Consider the following 19273-nt stretch of genomic DNA (forward strand, 5'->3'; position numbering starts at 1 on the left):
CAATTATAGGTAAGTGTGCTGATGCATGTATAGTGATAGGCGTTTGGAGAGTAGATAGTATGTCCTGAGGACTATGACTTAGAATCTGGTTTCTAGTCCTACTAACCAGTCGGTGGGATTCACAAAGGTATTTAAGCGCCTAACTCCCCTTGACTTAGTGACTAAACGCAAGACACATTTCGTCAATCCTGCCAATGAGGGAGTGTGCCTATAATATATGGTCTCCTGTTTTCAAGGGCCATTTTCCTCTTGACATCTAGTCAATTAAAAGAGAGAGAGAGAGAGAATTCCAAGTAGTTTCGGTTACTACAGTTGATTTTATGTTCCTCTCTCCCCTGCTGCAGTGTGATAGCCCCTCCCCACGCACACACAAACAGAAGGGAAAAGTTGCCAAACTGTGTAGGGCAAAGTCTGAGCTGTCTATACAAAAAGTGTTGTCAAATGCACAAGTACAAAAAGCAACATTAGGGACAAACTAATCGCTGTTCTCTTTCAGCTCTACTCTTCTTGGTGTTACTTTTACCCATAGGAACTAAAAATATGTCCAGACTGAACTGTGATTTGTAGCTCTTAGACTCCGTGCCTACCGTCCCTAGCCTTGGAGGAATATTCCACAGCCTAATGTCTGTGAAAAAGAACAGGTGGGTGGGTTTAGGGCGGCAGCCTGTCTCCATTAAAATGAATGTCAAAATCCCCAGTGACTTCAGTGGCCTAGGCTGGAGGGTTTTTTAGGGCTGATCCAGCTCCTGTTGCATTCCATTGGATCATTGAAAGGATTTTTCTTTTACAGCCTAGGCTGTAAGGTAAAGCTTTTGGAAAGTATTATCATTGCATTACTCTGAAATGCATTCCCTTAGATTCAGAATATCCGGGTTTAGGAAACCTGGCATGAGAAATTAGTCAAACGACCCAACATTTTACAAAAGGAAAATAGTAGAGATATGGATCCCATGCTGGCCTTCAAATAGCACCTCAGCCTTGATCTTACTACATGCTTTGGGCAGATGCACTTTTCTGAGGTTGCAGGGTGCCTTTTTCGCTTCTCAATTCAATGTCCCTTTAGCTGATCCATTGAGTAGGTCTCAGAGTGCTTCTAAGCTCCTAGTCGTCTCCACTACATCAATTAAAAGCTAATCAGAGCAAATAATATGCCTCTACCCACACCGCTCTTTAATAAGTTACATCCATATCACACCAGTACACATGGCCGCAATCAAATACCATACATTCGAGCCCCAGAAATGTAATGAGAGTAAAATATGATGCAATATGGAGATCAGGGAGAAAGTCAGCATGCTGGAATGATCTGAGATTTCTATAGTTTAATCTTTTCCCAGAAACTCTGCTAGTCCATCCAACTCACAAGCCCTACAAAAGGGCGTTTTAGAAAATCCCACATCAACCTTTAGAAAGTAGCGTCTGCTACTCGCCTTCCATTATTGCCAAGCTAAAATACTACAAAAATCCATTCGAAGGGAAGGAAAGAAAAAAGCCCAGACTATTTTACAAATTGCTGATCCAGAAGCCAGAAACGTTGTCCCATAGTCATGCCAGGGAACTAGAAAGTCAATATTATTCTGCGAGGAGTATGCGGTCCGAGTTCCCATAAACATCAGCATTCCACTTTACAACGTGGGGCTGCCAATCAGCTCGGAGACCTCCTGCTTGGCGGCGCCAGCCTGGGGCTCAGGTGGGTTGCTGAGTCCCACTACAGTGCGTGTTAGTTTGCTCAGCTCACTGAACAACTGCCACTCCTTGGCTTATAAAAATGTCCAGAATCCAGACTAGAACAGATTCCTGCCTCCTCCCGCTCTCTTCCAGTGAGTCCATTCTCAGCAGCTGCTTCAAGGGAATCCTTCAGCTGCCCTGTCCCATTAAGCATTCCTTGTAGCATAGCACCCCTGGATAAATGAGATTTGCTGAGCTTGTGAATTGCTTAACCTGGACTAATAAAGGTATAATCATTCCGAGGCCGCCTAATGAATGTCAGTGCAATTGCCAGGAGGGGGCTCGCGGTGAAGGGGAGCTGAGGGGCTCATAACACGGAAACTGACTGAGCAAGACTTTTCCGTGCAGCAACTGTGGAGTTTTTAATGGCAGAAGCTCGGTGATTTGCTGCAATGAGGGAAATAGAATTTCCAACTGTACAATATTAACGCGGCTCTCATAACCAGGGGGAAAACTTTCATGGGAAGATGGTGATTTATTTTCTTAGAGTAAAACAGCCGCATCAGCCTTTGCATGTGTAGCGTTTCCTGTGGAACAATTCTGTATTGTGTGGGCAGGCTCCTTTTATGACGCATACAAAGGAGAGGCACATATGAGCCACAGGACCGGCTCCTTCAGTCTTTACACACCCCAAACCCATAAGGCATAAAGGGAGGTTTGCCTGAGTGTAGGCTGCAGGATCAGGCCTCTAATTTTATCCGGAATGTCTACGACTTTTGCCTTGTTTTCCCTTTGGATCATCTAGGTCGCTGCTGGAAGACTCCAAAGAGAATCCCTTCTCCTCTTACTAGGGGTGAAGGAGCAGCTACTGTCGTCAATGGATTTACGCGCTGATATAAAACCATTATTTATCTGTAGCCCAAGTCAAGTGAAAAGCAGGCTGATGAGGTGATCAGAAGCGTAGGGAAATCACAAGCAAGATGCAGGGATTTAAAGTGGGGAGGGTAGGCTTCTAGGGTCCTCCTGTATTAAAAACTGATACCAACCCCCCGTGTAAGGCGTGGAATGGAAAGGGGAGAGAAAGTTGGCAGGGAAACAGTTAAAGCTTCCGGGGAAAGCAATACAGTGTGTTTCATAAAGACAGGAGTGTGGAGCCCCCCGCCACCGAGAGACAGACCGGTTTGGTGCAAATTATAACTCAAAGTGAAAACAACTCAATTGCCTTCCAATCACGAACCCTTCTTCATAAATTTCAATTGTTCCGTTCTGTGGCTCCTCGCCAGCGGCTGCTGATGCCAGGAATCTGGATGGGTTTATAATGAAGTGCTTGTGGCAGCTTTCCCCTATACCACAGGATGAAAACCAGCCAGTTTCTTTGTCTCTCTCAGGCTAGGGATGTTCATCATTTCTATAACACGTGGTGAGAAGGGGGAGGGAGCGGAGAGGAAGGGCCGGGGTGTCCTCAGTGGTCGCTCAGAACTAGTCTGTAAAGTGGATAATCGCATCAGAACGGAGCAACATCCCAGACAATCGAACAGATATCTGCACCTATTCCAGCCAAATCTTATCCATGCAATTTCTAACGTCCAATCGATCGGTCTAGACCGCTGTGTCTTGGGCCTTCCTTTCTGTTATGTAACACCTGTACAGAAGCGATAGCCTGTGCATAATTTATAAACACCGGTACCAGAACCCCGGCTTCGGGGGGAAGAAAGACACTTTTAGCTCTTTGCACCTCTAGAGAAAATAAATCCTGGTGATGTCAGGTAGTTGATGATTTGTTTTATTTGAAAATAAAAGACTTACAGATATCTCACTCAAATTCAGAAAGAAAATTGACTGTCTGCCTAATCTATCTATCCGCCCCTTCAGTTTTACTTGGCAGAATCTCTAGTATAAACGAACGTGCTCTCCTAACTAGGAGAAGGCACATTTGTCAGTTGTTTAAAGACCTCCATAAAAACAATCAAACTCAAAATAAGGGAGTCGCCTGGACTTTAGGAAGGTTTTACAGAGTCGCCACCCGCTCTATGAAACTATTACCAAGACAAAAATATGAATAAATTGTTGCTTATTATGCTAGTATTAATTTCACCGCCCCTCAGGAGCTAATGAAATTCCTTCCTGAAACCCAGGGTTGAACAACAACAACAAAAGCCTACGATTTGAACTGTGTAGCAGCCAAGCCCATATCAGCTTGGCCTTGAGAAATATATTTTTAACGTAGCCTACATTAATATTATTGATTATTCTATCCAAGATGTGCACCCTCTCATCACAGAATCAACCTGACTTGGATAGTCCTCCAGTCAAAAAGAGGTCCATTTGTTTATTACACTGGTTTATTTCACATTAGGTTTAGATACAATCAAAATTCTTTACGTACCTTTTTAATAAAAGTAGTATTCTCTTTGAGTACTGCAAAATTATAGCATTTACATCTTTCAAAGACTGTAAACAAAATAATACTAGCAAATAAATAATACTAGCATTGAAGTATACATTGTTAGATTTTTAGACGGCTGTATAAAATGAGATTTGATTTATAGAATATAATACAGATAATGGTATAAACAATACAGATCTAAGATTCTGTGGGCGACTTCTCAGCAATATCTGAGTTTGGTTTTCATTTTTCTCATCTTTGAGGTACTTAATCACTAGGGTGATCTGAACCACAGAGTTTAAATTGCGTTTGGTTGATGATGATCTGCTGAAATTAACTCTTTTAATACAATTTAAAATAGCGCGTAACACATGGAGGATACAGCGCTAGAGGTGGGGAAAAAGGCAGGACTAACCCTTGCAAAAGGGGAAAATTTTAACAAGCCAAGATACCTTCAAAATTACATTTTGCTTCACTTATTGTCCAGATCATCACTATTACAAGTGTTTGTGCCTGCAGCTTATTAAACTTTTTCTAACCTGATAAGGGGCTAATAATTCCATTGAGAGATTGTATTTTCTGTGCCAGAATAATAAAAGCCCATTTAAACTTTATTGAATTAAAGCAAAAATTAATTTTTGATATTCACACATATATTACAGAATAATAGTAAAAGTTCAATATACTTCCTGGAGTTTAGTTGGGCCACATTTTACAAGAGCTAAACAAGCATCAAAACATTTAGCAGCCTTAAATTCCACAATCACTCAGAATTACATATAAATATTGAAATACTCTGGTCAGCCTTGGCTGTGAATAGTTCTTCATGTATAAATTTCTCTCTTTTTTTTTTAAACTTTTGTCAGCCAGTATACAGCAAGATTTGCATTTAATCTTTTGTGGCATCTATATACTCAAAAATACTTTGCTTTTTTAATGTTAAACTCAGATAAAGAGTCAAGAACAACATGTTTTAAAAACAAAACTACAAAATATGAAGAATAGTGTAAATACTGAACCACTGGGGAAATGATGGCAAATTACACCAGTGATACACAGATTTTAACTAATTTGGGGTGCAAAGAGGGGAATATAAATGGAGATATGATCAATTACACTGTCTCCTATCTGTTGGCTGCAACAACAAAAATATTTGTTCAAAGCAGATGTACACAAACCTAAGCAGGATTTAGCTTCTTTAATATTTGAATGTTAAAAAGTTTGCTGTCCAAGGCTTTTCATAACCAGCTACAATTTGGGAATTTGTAAGAAATTCTCTGACTCGCTGCTTTCTCTCTGTTCAGATGATAAGTTATTTAAAGAGGGAACACTAGAAATCCAGAGAATGTTGAATACTTCCAGCCTCCCATCAAGTTTCCTCTCTCCAGTTTTAGATAAACTCTGTCTCCTTTCTCCATTTGAATCAGGACTCCATTGCTGGCAGCTTCTCGGGTCACATCTTGGTCCCCTGCAAAGGCGGAAATCACTGGCCACCCATTTAGCATCAAACTCACCTAAAGAGCAAGATAAAACAAAGCCCTCTGTAAATTAAAATCAGACAGGGATAACAGCCAGGGCTTCATAACTGCTGCCAGTATCACCTAGCAAGCAAAATAGTCACTCTATTATTTCTGCCACATGAAACTCTAGATATTTCTAAAAATGAAATGTAAGTCTAATGTCAGCTAGGGTACAAATTCTAAAGAAAGGGGATCTTTTATTTCTGCTTTGGATTGACTGCCTACATCAAAACACATCACACATATAAAATAGGACACTGATCCTGTTTTGAACAATTTCAATAGGATGCCTTTGCTTTAAGGGTATGAAGAGGTCTGTCCCTACTTATTGAAAGATGGATGAAGAGAAGTGCCACTGCAGCTACAGTCAATGGCTTTGAAGTGTATTCAGGAGATAGTTTTCCTTTGTTAGGCAGCAAAAACAATGTACCACTACAGAGTCAATAAGCACTGTATATCTCACACTAATAATACCAGCACTGTACACATCATATTAATAATGTACTACATGCCTAATCTGGTCATGCATAAAAAATATATACACACAATAATTTGCTCTGTACCTATATAAACTGTAATTTGCTATTTAGATTATATGACCTGCTACTCGGCAGGTAACATATAACAGTATAAATGCATATGGTATATATACCATATACAATACACACAGGTTCAGCAATAGATCTGCGGTATCAAGATTAGATGCTTCAGTCCCCAGCCTTCTACATCACCGGTTAAACCTTGTACAACTACCAAATGTTAAAAAAATCCGTTCCATACACCTTGCCAAAGGAGAGAGAGAGACACGCTGATTTTAACCTAATAATCATGATATAATTTTTCCATCTCTCTTTTTTAAAGAGTTTCATAATTTGGGTTAAAGATAAATTGCATTTAGTCGAACAATGTTTAGGTTTTCCTGGAGATGAGTGCTGGGATCAGTGTTCACGGCCCTGCGTTACACGGGCAACGGGAATGGGAAAAGCATGAATTGCTTGTACTACTAAGCGCTCATTTTGGGCGGTTCATCTGTCACCAGTATATACTCAGCCATCCCAGGACAAGCAATGCGTCAGAGGGGTCCGCGGCAAGGCCCTAGACGCGTTGAGCAGATTTAACGATACTCTATTTGAAAATATTGCTAGGGAAAGTTCAGCACTTTCTGTCTAAAACGCCTCATCCCAAGCTCATGATAGAAAGGATCAGTATATTACCCCACAACAGGAGAGCTCCTAAAGAGCCACCCCGATACAAGAAACACTATCTAGTCTCCTGACTTTCCCCTTCCCTCTGAATTTTCTTGGGTTACTGACATGAAACGCTCCACACCTGACGCTGCCAAGAGCCACAGGATAAATTCACCAGCTCTAGCTCAAGCACGAGGAGAGACGTTTGGGGCCCTTTGGCGCTGGGCACGGGCGCGCCTAACCCCAAGCAACGCGCCCAGCGAGCAAAGGCAGAGAGGAGCGGAGTCTGACCTGGATGGTTTGCCTGTTGTACACCTTCACCACGTGAAAATTAAAACTGTAAATCCCTTTCCTGGGCGAGATAAAAGTGCTTCTTTCCGAGTCGAAGTTGCTTCCGATATTCACTAGCACCTGCAATGGAAACGGGGACATCAGCATCACAGTGGGGAGCGGAGGGACCCGCAGGGGCGTGTGCTAGGGCACCGGGCTGGGCTTTCCCGGCTCAGCATCCGGAGCTGCCCTGCTCACCCACCCTCTGCACCCCTCGCAGCTGGGCACAGGCTGCCCCGGGGGGGGGGGGGGGGGCTCGGCTCGCAGGCTCCCTGCCCGCGCCTCTCTGGGTCGCAGCCCCGTCTCTGCTGCCTGCCCCCCCTCTGCGCTGCTGGAAAGTTTCCGCGTCTGGGTGTTAACGGGCATTTCTGCAGAGCTGCTTCCCCCGGGGGAACAGCGGGACGCTGCCATTCGCCCGCCCGCCCGCCTGTCTCTGGCGCAGGGCTACGGGACGCGGCTACAGCAGACCTCAAGCCACCACTCTGCCGTCTATCCCCTCCCTCAACCAGGCCAACAACTGCCCCACAGACCCCCCCCCCGTCTCTCCCCACGGACCCCCCCCCCCAACCCGCCCCTCGGATCCCCGGGCAGCCCCCGCCCAGACGCCCCTGCGCCCCACCCGCGCTACCTGGTCGAAGTAAATGAGCATGGTCCGGTTGCTCATCTCCGAGGGCTCGTGGTTGGTGCTGCGGATGGCGGAGAACGCCACCTTGGCGCTGCCCGAGCGCACCGAGATGCCCAGCGCCGTGCCCGTGGGGTCCGAGGTGGGGTTGGAGTCGCACACCACCAGGCACTTGCCCTCCAGCACGATGGGCTCCGTCTCGTTCTGCCCGCACGCCAGCCCGGCCAGCCACGCCACGCCGAGGAAGAGCTCCAGCCGCAGCATCTCGCCGCGCCGCACCGCGCCGCGCGCTCAAAAAAGCCACGGAGCCTCCGCTTCGAGCCCAGGCACCTCTCCCGGCTTCCCCCGCCCCCTTCTACCGGGCCAGCAGCAAATCCAGCGTCCTGGGTGGTTTGCAAACCCGGCTCCCTCCCGCTCGGCTCTCGGCGCCCCCCCGCGCTCGGGCCAGCCCTGCCCCGCCCCGGGCGGCTCCCCTCGCCCTCTATTCCAGAGCCGGGTGGAAAGCCCCGCGGCGCGTCGGCAGCGGCCCCTGAGCAGGCACAGGAGCACTCGGAGACATAGCGCGGCAGTTCCTGCCAGCCCCGCCGCCCGCAATGATGGATGTGGCCAATGTCCCCGCCGCTGCCCGAGAACACAAAGGCGCCGCGCGCCGCGCCCCCCGCCAGCCCCGGCCTGGCGTCAGCGCTCCCCGGCCCGCCCCCTGGCCAACCAGCGACAGGCGCTCGCCGGGCCAGCCAATGGGCGGCCAGTCCGTCTCTTGCCACCTGACGCCCGGGCTTTTGTTATTAGGTGCGAGAGGCAGGTGCGGAGCCGCAGCCGGGACTCGCCGAAGTCTGGAAGGGGAGCTCGGACCTGCCTCGGCCGCGCGGGACAGGTAGGGGCGGGCCGAGCTGGGGCAGGACTTCGTGCAGCGGGCGGCGAGGCAGGTAGGGGCGGGCTCCGCCGCCAGGCTCGCTCCCTGCAGTGCCCCGCTGCCCGCGTCCAGATACACCCCCCCTTGTGCCTAGTGGCACGTGCGCCCCCGTCTGGGGGGGTTGGGAGCCGCTGTGGCGCCTGCAGGGGCGGCCCTGCGGGAGCCTGCTTACAAAGGGGACAGGGGAGCTCGGCTGCGGCCCGAGAGCCCCGAGGGCTGGGGTGAGTAGATAGAGGGATTGAGTGGGCGGGGGGAGGCCGTGTGTGTGCAGGTCAGCGGAAGTCCGTCTGTGCAAGAGGGAAGCAAGTGCGGCCTGATGCTGCTCTCCCTTATAGCGGTGTAAATCCGGATTAAGCCACTAAAATCGGTGACGTTACTCCGGATTGTGCAGAGGCAGCGTGCATGGAGGGGGAGGTACAGCTCAGCTGCAGGTTGTGTGGCCCAAATTCATCCTTAGTGGAATTCCCGAGTTTTCAGCGGATTGCCCCGGGGATGAATTGGGCTGTGCCCGCCAAGGGGGAAGGTGCGGTGCGTGTGCCTGGGGTGAAGGCAAGGTGCAATCCAGGTCGAGCCTGGTGGTGCAGGCATTTACAGACGCCCCTTCTTTATTTCCTGTAAAGATAGGGGTGGGAGAGAGAGGGAGCGTTTCTGGGGTCCCTTATGGGGTTGGATCGTTTGGCTCTTTGCTCTCGTAAGTTCCCCCTTTGCTACTGCACGTCCTGCCCTCGAGGGCAGGAGCTAGAAGCACGGAGGCACTGGAAAAGTTGCAGCTACTTGCCAGGTAAAAGTGTCTTCCTACTTGAGGTTTCATCTATATCCCAGTGCAGATGACTCTTAGCTGAGTGACTTCTGCACTGGTGCTATAAGGGGCTTAAGATTATGTGCTTTTGTGACACACCAGTGGGTCCACTGACTTCTATGTTACTACGGGTAAGTAAGGAAAGCAGGATTTAGCCCATGACATTGGGCTAGGGGAGGTAAATGTAGTAGGGGAGGCTCAGACGCCTCCCATCGACTATAAGAGCTGGGAGCCTAGTTTTGTTTAAAATAAAATCTTTCCAAACTCAGCTGTAAGGAGTTGGCATTTTAATGCTATTCTAAAGGTTAGCTGTTCAGATGTCAAAAGTTTTAATAGGGCCCAGGTCCCTTCACATTCCCTGAAAGGCCGTGCAATGATCAGTGCTGCCAAATGAAACAAGTTAACGTGATTAAAAAAAACAGAACAGAAAGAGTATCAACTTCAGTTTCATCTTTACTGTGGTTGAAATTTGGCCTTTTTTTAAAGATCTTCTTTGTAGTGATCAGAGCAAAGGGCTGAGATCCAAGGAGACCCAGTTCTTAGCTCACTTCATTTTTTTAGTGTCAACTCTCATGTAAAAATTGTGGGAAATGAACAGGATTTTATTATCTACAGATGCAGTATCTCAGTTGAGCCTTACTAAACAAGAAACTTTAAAAGCATATATTTAGGCTTCCAGGATTTTCAATGTATTGTACTGCTCAGGAAATGGATCTTAAGGAGAGTTGCAGTGGCATCTGTGTTGTTGCTTTTGGATGTTCCAATTCCCTACGCCTTGGAGTAGCACTAATGTGGAGCATACATTTAGTACTATTCAGTAATATCAAACGTTGCTTGCTCTAGCTGGGTATGTTACCACTATCCATTTTGGATGGGATAGCATAACATTGCAATCTGAAACTGCAAAAGAAAAGCATTCACTGATGAAGTATTTGAAGTGAACAATCAGACCAAAGAAAATTCTTTACTCGTCTGACCATACTATCAGATCTGTTTTCAAAACTGATTTGATATTCCCAGGTAAAATCTTGAGTGGAATTTCATAGCAAAACTCAGCTGTGCTCTTGTAATATTTGATGCCATTGTCTCCCGCCCCCACCCCCCCCCCCCAAAAAAAAAGCCTCCATGCAGGTCATTATGAGTTTCTGTAACTACTGATTTTAAATCACTTCATTTTTGAGGCCATAATTGTGAAGTCTTATTTTATAAAGATCAGATCCTGTAAACACACACAGTTTTACTCACACGACTAGCTCTGTTGGTGCTAATGTCAGTACTTACATATGTATAACTTTACTTACAGTATTGAGGCCTAAGGTTGAAATAGGGCTTGGTTTAAGGGTAAGGGACACAGATGACAACCTATAGCATCATACTGCAGGGCGCACCAAAGTACCCCAAACTCTTTTACAGAAAGTGGGAAGAGAAACGGTATGGCATCCTCCAAAATGTTGGCTCAAGGGAATAAAACGGAAAGGCGTCAAAAAAAGAATAGTCAAATGGAGTGGAGACAAAACACAAAACCCCAAGCATACCCCCTTGAAGACAGAAAATAGAATAAAGGAGCCAGAAACAATGTTAAGTTTTACATGCCAGCCTATGTTTTTGGGGAAGCCCTCAAGGAAGTGATTTATAGGTTGTTGGGTTTTTTTTTTTAATTTAAATATATTGCCAGTATTGTTGACCCTCTTGACTGGGATTGGAAGTTGGGAAGCCAATTTTTTTTCTTTAAGAAAGCAGCATGCTTGAAGCAAAGGAATTGTAACTCACCTATTGGCATCAACTGAAACAGAGCCAAGCATCTTCCATTTCATAGGACACTCATGCCTTGTCTCACCTTCCTAGATTGCTGGTGAAATGTCAAAGATGCAAATTAAGATTTGGTGGATAACCTTAACGTTCTAACTTTGTAACGTTAATGTTTCTCAACTTTTCTTCTTTTAATGTAACATCTATCTATAGGTCTCCCTCTTAATTTAGCACTTCTTGGGGGACTGGATGCCTCAGGTCATTACCAGTGAACTACAAAGCCATTCATTTGTGGCTCACCAATTTGAGTCCAGCCCAGATCAGAAGGGATTACAAGTTGTTTCCATCTAAAGGATGTCTGGTGGCCCTTATGAGATGAGTTTGGTGGGTCTCCATTCCTGGTCCCACATCACAAATTCACCATCAAGCTTTGAATTAATTAGCAGATGGCCAAGAACTGCACAGGGCATGGAAAGTAAATGACCCCTGTTACTCTTAGCTAAATCCTCTCCTCCAAATTCATGGTTGAGGCAAGTGTGTGTGGGAAATTTGCATTGCAGCTGCATCATGCACAGGTCTGTTGGTCTGATACCTTCCACGAGCACTATAGCCACACAATTTCTTAAGAAGCAGCTTTGGTTATTTGCAAATTAGTTCATTACATAATTTGCATAAAATGTTAAACGGCGTTGCCCAAAACTTGGTAGCTATATTGAAAATCTGTGTATGGACAGAGGACTCTGGCTCTGAGTATGAAAGAAGAAGGATCAGCAGGAAGAATGTAAGCAATGAGATGTAAAGACACATATTAATTAGTGTTGAGTAAGATATCGAAACTGTGAATACTTGCAAATACAGAAGTTTACAGAGATTCAGGAAACAGATTAATTCATCTGCCTGCAAAACTACAATGGCCATTGCCCTCGTATGTCATTTGAAGATCTACAGCACCAAAAGCTGTATCTGGAGGGAATGGTGTCAAGGTATTGGCAAACCATTACTGACTGAAGCTGCGGTATCCTCCAGGGAAGTCATGTCTTTTAAAAATCATGCTTTCGAGAACAAGGTAAAAGCATGTTGTGTGTATGGTATCTACCCAGGAGCAGGTTTTGGAGGAGCTGCTGCTGGTTTCAAGTCTGTAGAACATCTACAATTCCCCCACCCTTCCCATCCCTCAGTTTTAAAACACTTTGAAAATCATTTGGAAAAATATATTTTGAAACTGAATGATCCTCTTGAGTTTCTGAAGAACCACTTCAGGAGCAATCACTGTACCACTCACACCGAGTGGCTTGTTTATTTTATTCAGTAAGAATATAAAAGGCCAAAAAATACCATGTTTGACTCTTTAGTAGCGAGTTTAATGCTCATCAAAGGTATTAGACTGATATCTCTAGAAACAAAAATTTGGTCTACCTGCAAGGCAGGTTAATCATGAACAGCAGCAATGCAAGCTTCTCTTCCTCACAGAGCCTAAATCCTGATCTAGAAGGATCAACTTTAGTGGCTGAGAAGGTAGTTCACTCTCCATAGATATTCAACTTTAGCTTTGCTACAGAGATGGCCCACAAGAGGTCAAATTTGTGGGGTTTTTTCCCCCCCAAACAAACACAGACGTCCATGATGAACCTTATTTTTGCCTTCAAACTGAGTTTATCAACAGTTTAGCTATGAGTGATATTCTTTTCAAAGAATATTTACTTCCCAATTTGGTCTTTCTTGAGTAAGGACCACAAGATTTTTGCCCAGAACTGGATAATTTGTATGAAATTCAGTTTGTTTGCTGCTGTGTTACAAAGGATAAATAACAAAAAGCAATTCTTCTGTAAGGTTTGATAAATCTCAGTCTATGATTTGGGATCCGTAACTATCCATAGAAACAGTTTTTTCACCCAGAGCATCTGTTGGGTGTTTTTATACAAAATTTTAGAAATGTAAGAATTCAATTTAGAGCAAAATTCTCTTGCTGATCCACACTGCGGTCTATAAGATTCCCTCATTTTTTGTTATCAGAGATGTTTGCATGAAGCTATGATAATTCTGGTGTCATGTTCGCTTCCACAGTGAGCAATTATGATCTCTCAGAGAACAGATTGACTTCGGCAGGAGAGTAGACAGCAGGGGCAGATGAACTGTTAGGGCCCTATCAAGCAGAAATTATCTTCAACATTCCATGCCTTGTAGAATATGTAAGGCCACAGATGCTCACTGTGCAGCAGGTCAGCCTAACCAGGCTGGTGCACAGAGACAGGCACAGACGCCAAAAGGTGGTTGCCTTAGGCCAGGCTGATAATTTGGCACAAAGGTGCAATAACTGGGCTTAGCATCTGGCCAGCAATATGCATAGCTCATGCATCGCACATCCTATCTTAGGTATGCACCTAAAGAACATGGCCAAAGTTATCATATAGGTATGTTCAAAACCTGAGTTTCAACATATGATTTGGTCAAATCAAAACCCGTTTCCTCCAGAACAGTCTTGTGCTGCTTCATGTTGAGGGACATTTCCACACTTGTTTTTCAAACCTCAGCCAGTTTGGTTGAAAAACACGTCAAATTAATTTAACACTTTAAAAAAAATCATTCTCTTCATGTTCAGAAATGTCTGAACAATTTTTTGGTAAGACTTTGGAAGAAAAATTCACCTTTATGCAAAATTCCTGCATGGAAAATTTCATTCTTAAAGGTGAAAGTTGCAGAAAGTTATGAGCAATTGGAAACAGGAGGTTAGAAGGAAAACTTCTGATGCAGTCCTGAGTAAAATGGTGGCCACTATTATAATACTACAGGAGATATTTCAGTATAAAACGATCCAAATCTAAGTAACACTGGGCTCAACGTTGGCTGTTTTTTGTTTGTAAAAGTAATGCTATTCAAAAAGAATTGGAAGTAATGGCTGGTGCTACTTTTTATTGGCTGTTTAAAATATACCATGTTTCACTTCTAATTTCTTACTTACCACATTTCTGGGTGGATGTTAAACACACTTTCGTTTACTTCAGTGGGAACAAAGTAGGTCATCTCTGAATGCTTTGAAAATCCTTCCCTTCACAAATAAACCACCAAGCATAGCTAGTTACATGGACTGAATTTGCTACCTGTAACAACTAGGTGTCTAGCTCTTAAAATATTTTTCCAATATTGGGATGAAAGCTCACCTTATCAGCTGGTCTGTCTCGTGACTGGGTCTCTGCTGGGTTTACTGATAACTTGAGACTTCATGCATAACTTAGCTGCGATGTTAGCATGTCACCCTTTAAATACAAACAACTTCATAAGTCAACGATGCCATTGAACCCGGTGGTTTAAACACATTTCCATTGTCATAGTGCCTCGTGAAAACGGAAGTGCACTGTTACAAAAACTAACTCAATAAACAGAAAATTAGTAATAAATCAAACTTGTAATTAAATGTTAATGATATAAAGAAACAAGTTGCCAACAAATTGTGAACTAAGAGCAGTGTGTTTTGTAATTCGTATAGCTACAGCTATTCAGGACATGGTTTCACTCAAAAAATAAACATTTAAAAAAATTACTGCACAAATTACATTGAGATGTCTAGTGACAGAAGAGAGAAGGTGTTAGCTGTTGCTGGTTTTTTCCCCACTCACAATATTTAAGGGTTGTGTTTATATGCTAAAATGATGGCTTTATTTTAGCAGATTTACTATCACATATACACTGATTTTTTTTTCATGTAGCTTAGACTGGGTTCTTCCCCCTTATTTTTGGATGTGTTTCACGATGCATCCCACACATAGTAGATGCAATAATAATATAGTAACTTAGTGTGTTTTGTCTTGAAGGATCCCAAATTGGTTTACAAATGATGGGTTAAACCTTATAGTCACCCTCCGTGCTGAGGAAGCCTGTCACGCTGTGCCAAAGGTGGTGAGTGACATTTCCCTGTGCATCCTCCCTCCCCAGAGGCTGCTGTTCTTGCTGAGGAGTGTTGCCACTTTACTTTTCTTCTGCTTCACTCAGTGCAGAGAGGTGGGAGCAGGACTGAGTAAGGCTAGGTGGGAAGGAGACATGTCATGTACTATGCTTTTTGCATTGAGCATTCAAATACTACTTTGGTGTGTGGGCCATATAAGTACCTAAATGAATGCACTCACAAGAGCATGGTACAGAAACAAAACAACCAAACCAGCAAAAAAGTATCTGATTGTTGCTTCTTTCTGGAGGAAGTGTGATAGTAACTGTGAATATTCGGATGCGGAGCTGGCTCCTCTGACCTGAGCTATACTTCAGTCTCAGATACCATCTGCTCTCTTTTCCAGTCCCATATTGCCATTGTCCAGCTGGACCCAGCAACCTCACATCAATCCGCAGTAGCAGGTCCACAGCCCAGCTCAACCTTGCAAATCTCCTCCTAATCCTTCATTTCTGCCTCCCCACCCAACATCTCCCCTCAGCAGTGACAGTCCCAGATCCCAATTTCCATGTGTTTATTATTCCCTCAATGAGCCTGGTGACTGTTAACACAATACTACTCCCAAGGTGATGTGCCAGTCCACCACCACCGTTAGCAACACTGGGGATGATTAAGGTACATACACAGCACCACAGAAATGCAGCCACCTGAGGGTGTAAAGCAGTAGGTAGACATACAACCTGAACACACAACACTATCTGTGAAAAGAGGGAGATTCTATTCTTATGGGAGCTTTTCTCTTTTCCACATGGAGCAGTGAGGGCCTGCATATAGGAAACTGTATGGATCTCAATTTATCTACCAGAGTCAGCCTTTCTGGTTTTTGAAACCATTGCTCCAGGGAATCTGAACATTTCACACCCAAGGAGTGAATTTTGGGGTGGGGGGAGAAGCAACGGGGGAAAATGGTGGAACTGTATGCATGTGCCACTCTCAATACCTGCTCACCTGGTGGCTTCCCCCACAATGGGGAAATCATGAGTGGTTGGGCTGGATCTTCTCATTATATGGGTGCTTTAGGCCAGCACAGCTATATACAGAACAGACCTGACAATCTGATCTTAATGGAATTATTTCTGTATTACATGGATATGAGAAGAGAATCAGGTGCTTATCAAGGCTAAAATAAAAAAAAAATGCCACTGTAATTCAGTCTTCAGCTGATATACTGATCCCTACAATTTCTGAAAGTTCAACTTTAATTTTTTTAACTGTAGAGCAACTCGTCAGCAATTAAAATATTACCAGTAAACATTCACTACAGAGCCATTCCAATAAGCATCCTATTGGTTATTCAACAGTTAAAAGTATCCCCAACCTTTTAAGGAGCATTGAAATGAAACTGTAGTTAAAGTGCAATTCTTCTAGGCAATTTTTTTTGATAGTCCTTTGGGCTCCTGTTTAGGACAGGTCTCGCTATATTTATTCCTCTCTCTATTTGAATGGGAAAATTATTGGTAATCTTGTATATTTTCATGAAAAAAAAACAAGTTAAGTTCCATCAAACACTGACTGCAGCAGCTTTTTTAAGGAAACATTCTACATAATCCCCACCAGTGAGCTTATTAACATAAATGATGGAAATCTCACCTCAGATTCCAAGTCAGCATATTTTCTAATATACCAAGCAGATTTTCTCTCTCTATAACAATGGAGGAATTCATTCCATAGAGTAGTGAAAATGCTCCCCTCTGCTACTGCAGATGTACGTGAGGTTGCTGGGTCCAGCTGGACGGTGGCAATATGGGACTGGAAAAGAGCAGATGATATCTGAGACTGGAGACTGCAAATACAGTAGAACCTCAGAGTTACAAACTGACCAGTCAACCACACACCTCATTTAAAACCGGAAGTACACAATCAGGCAGCATAGAGTCATAGACAAAGGTCAGAAGGGACCAATATGATCATCTAGTCTGACCTCCTGCACACCGCAGGCCACAGAATCTCACCCACCCACTCCCGCAACAAACCCCTAACCTATGTCTGATCCTCTGAAGTCCTCAAATCATGGTTTAAAGACTTCAAGGTGCAGAGAATCCTCCAGCAAGTGACCTGTGCCCCACACTGCAGAGGAAGGCAAAAAAACCCCAGGGCCTTTGCGAATCTGCCCTGGAGGAAAATTCCTTCCTGACCTCAAATATAGCGATCAGCTAAACCCTGAGCATGTGGGCAAGACTCACCAGCCAGATACCCAGGAAAGAATTCTCTGTAGTAACTCAGATCCCACCCCATCTAACATCCCATCACAAGCCATTGGGCATATTTACCACTAATAGTCAAAGGTCAATTAATTGCCAGAATTAGGCTATCCCATCATACCATCCCCTCCATAAACTTATCAAGCTTAGTCTTGAAGCCAAATATGTCTTTTGCCCCCACTGCTCCCCTTGGAAGGCTGTTGCAGAACTTCATTCCTCAAATGGTTAGAAACCTTCATCTAATTTCAAGTCTAAACTTCCTGATGGCCAGCTTATATCCATTTGTTCTTGTGTCCACATTGCTACTGATCTTAAATAATTCCTCTCTCTCCCTGATATTTATCCCTTTCATATATTTATAGAGGACAATCCTATCTCCCCTCAGCCTTCTTTTGGTTAGGCTAAACAAGCTGAGCTCTGAGTCTCCTTTCATAAGACAGGTTTTCCATTCCTCGGATCATCCTAGCAGCCCTTCTCTGAACCTGTTCCAGTTTGAATTCATCCTTCTTAAACATGGGAGATGAGAACTGCACACAGTATTCTAGATGAGGTCTCACCAGAGCCCTGTGTAACAGTACTAACATGTCCTTATCTTTACTGGAAGTACCTTGCCTAGTGCATCCCAAGACTGCATTAGCTTTTTTCGCGGCCATATCACATTGGCGGCTCATAGTCATCCTGTGATCAACCAATACTCCGAGGTCCTTCTCTTCCTCTGTTACTTCTAACTGATGAGTCTCCAGCTTATAACAAAAATTCTTGTTATTAATCCCTAACCTTGCACTTCTCACTATTAAATTTCATCCTATTACTATTACTCCAGTTTACAAGGTCATCCAGATCTTCCTGTATATCGCTGTCCTTCTCTGTGTTGGTAATACCTCCCAGCTTTGTGTCATCTGCAAACTTTATTAGCACACTCCCACTTTTTGTGCCAAGGTCAGTAATAAAAAAATTAAATAAGATTGTCCCAAAACCGATCCCTGAGGAACTCCAGTAGTAACCTCCCTCCAGCCTGACAGTTCACCAGTTCCTTATCCACCTTTCAATTTTCATATTGATCCCTATCTTGTCCAATTTAATAAATAATTCCTCACGTGGAATTGTATCAGATGCCTTACTGAAATTGAGATAAATTAGATCCACTGCGTTTCCTTTATCTAAAAAATCTGTTCCTTTCTCAAAGAAGGAGATCAGGTTGGTTTGGCATGATCTACCTTTTATAAAACCATGTGTATTTTGTTCCAATTATCACTGACCTCAATGTCCTTAACTACTTTCTCCTTAAAATTGTTTTCCAAGACCTTGCATACTACAGTTGTCAAACTGACAGGCCTGTAGTTACCCGGATCACTTTTTTTCCCTTTCTTAAAAATAGGAACTATGTTAGCAATTCTCCAGTCATACGGTACAACCCCTGAGTTTACATATTCATTAGAAAGTCTTGCTAATGGGCTTGCAATTTCATGTGCCAGTTCCTTTAATATTCTTGGATGAAGATTATCTGTGCCCCCCCATTAAGCTGTTTGAGTTTGGCTTCCACCTTGGATGTGGTAATATCTACCTCCATATCCTCATTCCCATTTGTCATCCTCCCATTATCCCTAACCTCCTCGTTAGCCTCATTAAAGACTGAGGCAAAGTACAGGTCTGTCTCATTTTACTCTGGGGTTATGTTCCACAGTCAGCACGTAAAGCAAAAATCATGTATAGTCAAAATTACATTGAGTGTGGTGGCAGGCAGAATTGTTTTTCTCTTTTTTTTTTTTTTTTTTTTTTTTTTTTTTTTTTTTTGGTTCTTGTTTTTGCTGACCACGTAAAGCTGAAATTGCGCATGTTAAATGCGCCTAAGAGGCAACAGACCTGTATTTGTTTAGATATTGGGCCATGCCTAGATTATCCTTAACCTCCACTCCATCCTCAGTGTTTAGCAGTCCCACTTCTTCTTTCTTTGTTTT

General features: G+C 43.9%; 1 protein-coding gene and 1 long non-coding RNA gene across 6 annotated transcripts in view; one reads left to right on the forward strand and one right to left on the reverse strand.

Annotated features, from left to right (window-relative positions):
* Positions 1-3486: 3486 nt before the first annotated feature.
* CBLN1 (cerebellin 1 precursor) lies at positions 3487-8298 on the reverse strand. Its single transcript, XM_050923136.1, has 3 exons — positions 7720-8298; positions 7053-7172; positions 3487-5568 (listed from the first exon to the last, which is right to left on the reverse strand). Exons 1-3 carry the CDS (start codon positions 7975-7977, stop codon positions 5371-5373), a joined length of 576 nt encoding a protein of 191 aa, XP_050779093.1. The 5' UTR covers positions 7978-8298; the 3' UTR covers positions 3487-5370.
* A 231-nt stretch (positions 8299-8529) lies between these two features.
* LOC127034373 (uncharacterized) overlaps positions 8530-19273 on the forward strand; it is a 123790-nt gene continuing 113046 nt past the window's right edge. For all 5 annotated transcript variants that reach the window (XR_007769369.1, XR_007769370.1, XR_007769367.1 and 2 more), the window contains exon 1: positions 8530-8587. This is a non-coding gene — a long non-coding RNA (uncharacterized LOC127034373). The remainder of the gene's footprint in view (positions 8588-19273) is intronic.

Source organism: Gopherus flavomarginatus, chromosome 14 (assembly GCF_025201925.1).
Source record: "Gopherus flavomarginatus isolate rGopFla2 chromosome 14, rGopFla2.mat.asm, whole genome shotgun sequence".
Taxonomy (NCBI): Eukaryota; Metazoa; Chordata; order Testudines; family Testudinidae; genus Gopherus; species Gopherus flavomarginatus.